Here is a 6,996-nt window from a genome sequence, read left to right on the forward strand (position 1 = left end):
TTGGACGTGTGTCTTAACTGTTTTAGACCCCCAAGAGCTAACGAGTCTGAAACTGGGAGTTACGAGGGCGTAATCCCAGTACGCGCGGCGTAAGGGGTCGCGTTCCCCATTTCTGTGAGGTCGCCGGGTACGCCCAGCGTACAGGTTTGGTACGTGCAGCGTAACCTGAAGAGTTGACTTTGGTTGACTTTTAGGGTTTGGTCAACTTTAAGGTCTTTGAGCCTTGAGAGGGGTAAAATGGTCTTTTACCCTTCTGAGAGTGCTAAGAGAGGGGTCTAGTCTAGCCTTGATAGTTGTGTTGATCAGAGTGCTTATTCCATGTGATTAGGCGGAGGCTAGACCGGGAATTTACCGAGTTCAAGATTACCGAGTCACCCGATGTGAGTCTTCTCACTATATTGTACCTGGAAGGGTACCTATATGTGACCGGGAAGGTCTTATATGCTATGAGATGTATGTGCTATATGCTGTTATATGATATGTATGTGTTATGTATGTTATGTATGATATGGACCGGAAGGTCAAGATGACATGGACCGGAAGGTTAGAAGGTTATGGACCGGAAGGTCGATACGGGTAGGACCGGAAGGTCTACCGGGATTTGGGATGGAAGTCCCCTGAGACACTTGGACCGGAAGGTCCCACAAAGTTATGGCCTGGAAAGGCATATGTGTTGTATGTGGTATTTTGGGGAACTCACTAAGCATTTATGCTTACAGTGTTGTGTTATGTGTTTCAGGTACCAGTGAGGATCGCGGGAAGGCGCCGGCATGATCCGTACACACTGAGAGGATTTATGTATCTGAGATCTTTTGAGATTCTGGGATTTGTTTATTATGATGACATTGGATACGGTTGTTGAATATTGTATTTGGGTGATTGAAAATATGATTTAAAAATAAAAAATTGTTTTGAAAATTTTGTCGTTACATGATGGATTAAGTGTAAGGAATCCATGAGGGATTCAAGAGTAAGAAGAATGATTAAGGATCCATGGAGGATCATAAGAGAGAGAGGAGTAAGACCGGGTGAGCATGCCTAGTAATGAAAATGGATAGTTGTACCCTTAGAGTTGAGTATGAGAATAACTTGTTAAGAGGCTAAGAGAAGAGCTTGTTAAGAGGCTAAGAGAAAAGCTTGTTAAGAGGCTAAGAAAAGAGTCTGTTAAGAGGATAAGAGAATAGTTTGTTAAGAGGCTAAGAGAATAGCTTGTTAATAGGATAAGAGAAGAGCCTGTTAAGAGGCTAATAGAAGAGTATGAGAAGAGCCTATTAAGAGGCTAAAGTAAGAGTATGATAAAAAGAGTAGATGATACATAAATAGAAAGATGAAAGAATGAGAAGAATAGTAGTGTATGCTACTAAAGAAAGAGTCAGACGACAAAGTATGAGAAAGAAAAAAGAAAGAAGATAGATAAGAAAAGTCAACAAAATAACTTACCAGACACGTTGTGTCTGATGCTCGATAGATGTTTAATTTTTGCAGGTTCAGGTAGTAGCAACTATTGTACCAAAAGAAAAGACAAGAGCACAAGGACATAGACTAGATATTTAGTTGTAATTCTTTCTTGTCTCATTTGTATAACTATTTTTTTATAAGCTAATGATTTATCCTAAGAAGTAGTAGGTTTTAATTTGTTTAGACTTCTGTAATTGTATGAAACTCTGATATTTCCCATAGATCAAATGTTTAAAAATTTGGGTCGTTGCATACTCCCACCATAAATGATTGTATTATGGGTTATTTTTAATTTTTTTATTATTGTCCATGTTGACTTACTCTCCTTTTTTGGTTTCCTTATATATAGGGTTTCAAAATCATCCGCTTATATTATGAGTCTCTATATATTGTTTTTACTAGTCACTTTTACTTATGTTACCCATGTGTTTCCCTTTTTAAATGTTTTATCTTTTAGATCATGCTAAAGGTAATCTATGTCACATGATCGCTCTATCCTTTGTGAGGAATGACTATCATCATCTACCTCCCCTACCATATCTTAATGTGATTACTGGTATCTATTGTGTCATTGATAGATTCTTTCGAAATGATAAACAAAATTAAATTCTTTACGCTTACACCAGTAGCAAATGTAGAATAGAAACCACGTGGCCCTAACCAACAGACTGTGTTAAAGAGATCAACTGGAGCGGTTCTACATGTATAAAAACTAATAGGGAGAACACACAACCCAAACTGGTCCTTCTAAATTTTTATACTAAAACTAACTTTGCTTAGAGTAAAGTTGTTCCCTACCACTTTCTTTTTGGATTCGATGTGAAATTCCTTCCTGCCACCATTAAAGTTATGTCTTCTATTGTCCAACACTATAAGATAAGTCCTAATTTTTTTTTTCTATATAAATTGTAAATGTATTTAAAAAAATTAGTTGGGTTGTAGGACCCACATTCCTTCTACTTGGATATGTCCATGGCTTACATTGTAATAAAATTTTGAGAAAGAGGACAAAAAATAGTTGTGAGAAAACCACATCCATCTTGAGCACGTAGACATGTACAATTAGGTGTAATTGATGCTTCATAAATACATTGAATCTATTCTTTTGTGTGTTCATATGAATTATTGTATGCCACACCTTTTTGCAATTGGAGATTAGAATCTTTGATAGTTTGTTCACATGGGTGGTTCTTGGTTGATTCCAATCTTTTGGTAGATTTGAAATTTGGAGTGAGATAGAAAGAGAGGGGAATAACTAAATGCTATATACAACTTATTTGGAGATAGAATTTGTTCTATTTTATGGTAAAACACAAAGTAGTACTACAGCCATAAATTTATATACAAATTTTATGAACTTTTGTATGTCATTACACAAAAGCTAGGAAGAAGCCACAATTTCTCTCTTGGACCACATACCTATAAGAAACTTGAAAATATGCAACCATAGTGCATTATTTGTGAATGCAATTATTGTGGGTAGTTATAAAGCAAAGAGTAAATTACATTCGTCTTCAAACTCTGATTTTTATTTTATTTTTTGTTCAGAATTTTTCTCCATTAGCCTTGAACTTTGTTTCCTATAACATTTAACATGGTTTTTTTTTTATGTGGCTACATTTAAATACTAGATTCTATCTTGCAGAACAAGTTGTTTTTAATGAAGTTTTGACTTGCATGTCAAGTTTGATAAAATTTCATGTTTTACTTAGGACCACATAAATTGTAAGTAGATAAAATTCTACTTACACGTGGACGGATGGAAATGGATGACAAAACAAAGGTAGGAATAAGATTCCAAACCAACTTTTTTATTCAAGTTTATTATGAATATTCAATCATTTTCTTCTTTTTCTTGTAAGTTAATTATCGATTTTATTTAGAAAAATAAATTAATTTATTGTAATTTGATGTATGTTAAATTATGAAAATCAATTATTATAGCTTATAAATATTTTTAAATTGAAATATCTTTTAAGAAACTTATGAAACTTTTTTTTTTAAATATTCTAAATATACATTTAATTATATCTAATGTTAGTTTTATATATATATATATATATATATATATATATATATATATATATATATATATATTCCTTTGTCATTTTATATTGCATTCTAATTTATCAGCTATTTTTTACCAAACATTACTAATTTATAAGATTGTTTATTAGCTAATAATTAGTTTTTCAACAAGTCTCTCAAATATTATCTTAATATTTAGTAAGACCACAAAGTAATTTATCATAGCTTATAGGTTAATTTTTTTTTATTAAACTACTGTAAACAGGTTATTGATCACTTTGTAACCTAAATAGACCTAAAGAAACTTATATGAAGATAATTAGGAATAGATGTCATTATATATTTATAATTTATAATTTTATATTTGATAATGTATGATGTATGATTTAGCTATATTTTGTTACTAGTTTATAGCCCGTGAGAATCACGTATTATAAAATTATTTAAATATTCATAATAAAAATTTATAATTATTAATCAATTATTTTAAATAAAAATCATTTAAAATAAATTATTAATTAAGAGATATATCAAAATTTTAACATTATTATAACTTCAAATTTAACGTATAATTAAAAAACATAAATTTGAATTTTAAAATGAGTTGTCTAATATATATCTACATGACACATAACATAATATTAATGAGAAATTGAAGATTAAAAACTATTCATTTATTAGAAAATACCTGTACCTATATTGACACATAATATAATATTAATAAAAAATTAAAAATTAAAACCATTCATTTATTAAAACATGATTGTTGTCCAATAATTTAGGTATCTTTGAAATAAAATAAAAATGCACCAGAACCGTATATCAACGTCTTATCCCTAAAGGTTAGAATCGTAATTTACGCGGCAACACGGGTTCTCTGTTGGGCTCAACCACCTATATAAATACCCCTCGACCTATTATTCTAATCACTCAAATTTCTGAATTCTCTCAATTACTCAATTTAGGGTTTTAAATTCGATCTTCTCACCCATTGCATTTCCCTTTACCTAATTACAATCCCAACTAATCGGTATGTTGTTCAATCCCTCAACCTAATACCCCCTTTTAGAATTATATTTTGTTGTCAATTCGATTGATCAAAGGTTTCTTCCTTCAATTCCTGATTTCAGGTGCCGATCGATCTTGACGTGTTTGAATCGCGGCTTCTCGTTTCGTAATTAGCTTTATCTGTAAGTTCGTTTGCTTATGAATATGCTCAATTTAATCTTTCATAATTCGTTTTACATGTCATTGAATTTGTTAGTAATATGCTTAGACTATCGTTTCATCATTCGTTCTAACATCTGAGTTCTTGTTAATGTCATGTTTAATACCGTATTTTTCCTTGTAATTGTATGATCTGGTGTAGATAATTCATTCAGTTTCTCATCATGATTTATGAGATACATAATATGAATCTGTATATAACATACAGGATATCTCTCTTTGTGCTTTTTTCATTCTCAATCAAAGCCAATCAAATTTCCCCCAAATTTATGAAATTCTTTCTAACTGGATTTCCTGCAGGATTATTGAATGTTCTAATGGAGTCAAAAGCTGGCAAGAAGAAGTCTAGTAGTAGTAAATCCTTGTTCTACGAAGCTCCTTTAGGTTACGGAATTGAAGACGTACGACCAAACGGTGGACTCAAGAAATTCAAATCTGCTGCTTACTCCAACGTAAGTTTCTTTCAATTCATACTTTTTTCCATGAAATTCAATCATCACTTCCAATATCTTACCATCTTTCTTCTTCTTCTTATGTTTTATCTTCCAGTGTGCTCGGAAACCATCCTGATTCTCTCTAATCTGCGCTACACAACCTTTCCTTTTCCGTTTCTCGAGTTTTTCCCTTTATCAATCTACTTTTTAGCAAAAATAAAAAAAATCTCTTTAAACCAAAATGACAATCCAAATCCAACAATCCGCCATTGGATTCGAAGGCTACGAAAAGAGGCTTGAAATTTCCTTTTCTACCCCTGGCCTCTTCGCAGACCCAAAAGGCCTCGGACTCCGTTCCTTAACCAAAACCCAACTCGACTCAATCTTATCCCCTGCTCAATGCACAATCGTTTCATCTCTATCAAACGATTCATTAGATTCATACGTTCTTTCAGAATCCAGCCTCTTCATATACCCATACAAGATCATAATCAAAACATGTGGCACCACAAAGCTCCTCCTTTCAATCCCACAAATCCTCCTTCTTTCTTCCCATCTTGCCCTCACTGTCAAATCCGTACGCTACACACGTGGCACCTTCATATTCCCTAATTCACAACCCTTCCCACATCGTAGCTTCAACGAAGAAGTACTCACCCTCGATGGGTATTTTCGTAATCTTGGATTGGATAGCAAAGCATACGTCATGGGTGATGTCCACAATAGTCAAAACACTAAAAAATGGCATGTCTATTCTGCTTCAACTCCAAGTCAACCCGTTGACCAAAAAGTTTACACACTCGAAATGTGTATGACGGATTTATCCAAGAAAAGCTCTTCAGTATTCTTCAAGAATCAAACTATTTCTTCTTCTTCTTCTTCTATGACTGAAGTTTCGGGTATTAAAAAGATTCTACCCGGGTCAAAAATTTGCGATTTTGAGTTCGACCCATGTGGATACTCCATGAATGGTATTGAAGAAGATGCGATTTCCACCATACATGTGACACCTGAAGATGGATTTAGTTATGCTAGCTTTGAAGCTGTAGGGTATGACTTTAAATCCTCTATTGATTTGACTCTTCTGGTTGAAAGGGTGTTGGGATGTTTCAAACCCAATGAGTTTTCTATATCGATGCATGGAAATGAGTTGAAGGGTTTTAATGATTTGAAGATTGAGGGTTATGGTGTTAAAGAATCGAGCTTTGAAGATCTTGGAAATGGTGGTGTGATGATGTATTATGGGTTTGTTAAGGAAAGTCAAGGGGGAAGTTGTGGGTCCCCTAGATCGATTCTGTTTGGGTCTTGGAGTGAGAATGAAGATGAAGAAATGGCGATGAATTGTTGCACACCAACTGTTTGATGAAATTGATGCTATGTAATAATGTGTTATTTTTCTAGTGTGGTTGTGTTTGTATTGTTTAGTGTGTTATATGAACTTGTTTGAGCATTAATAAAAAATTGGGGTGTGTTTACTATTTAGAATTTGATATCTAGTTTATTTTTGGTGGATTAAAGATTAAATAATGTTTACGAAATAAAAAGAGGCATATTTTGTTTTGTGTTGTGTGAAAGTGGTGGGTGGTTTTTGATTCGAAGCTTTTGTTAAGTAGGGAATATTTTTGAGTGGATAGAAAGAGAGGGGAATAACTCAATAACTAAATGCCATACGGCTTTGGAGATGGAATTTGTTCTGGCTTTTGGTAAAATACATACTAATACATTTATAAATTTGTATCCGGTACACTAAATGTATTGAACTTGTAGGAAATTTTTTTTAAAAACTCAATCTATTATACCCTAATGTTCAAAAACACAATTATATTTTTTTTATGTCCATTGAAATAAG

The 6,996-nt window shown here is 33.0% G+C and overlaps 1 protein-coding gene across 1 annotated transcript; it reads left to right on the forward strand.

The window, feature by feature from the left end:
• Positions 1–5,021: 5,021 nt before the first annotated feature.
• Positions 5,022–6,632, forward strand: LOC111914047 (S-adenosylmethionine decarboxylase proenzyme). Its single transcript, XM_023909790.3, has 2 exons — positions 5,022–5,165; positions 5,263–6,632. Exon 2 carries the CDS (start codon positions 5,389–5,391, stop codon positions 6,508–6,510), a length of 1,122 nt encoding a protein of 373 aa, XP_023765558.1. The 5' UTR covers positions 5,022–5,165; positions 5,263–5,388; the 3' UTR covers positions 6,511–6,632.
• The last annotated feature ends 364 nt before the right edge of the window (positions 6,633–6,996 follow it).

This window comes from Lactuca sativa, chromosome 3, assembly GCF_002870075.4.
Source record: "Lactuca sativa cultivar Salinas chromosome 3, Lsat_Salinas_v11, whole genome shotgun sequence".
NCBI classification, from domain to species: domain Eukaryota; kingdom Viridiplantae; phylum Streptophyta; class Magnoliopsida; order Asterales; family Asteraceae; genus Lactuca; species Lactuca sativa.

What these genes read in the sequence shown, in the direction of transcription:
- LOC111914047 (XM_023909790.3), top strand. Translation starts at nt 5,389, where the DNA reads ATGACAATCCAAATCCAACAATCCGCCATTGGATTCGAAGGCTACGAA.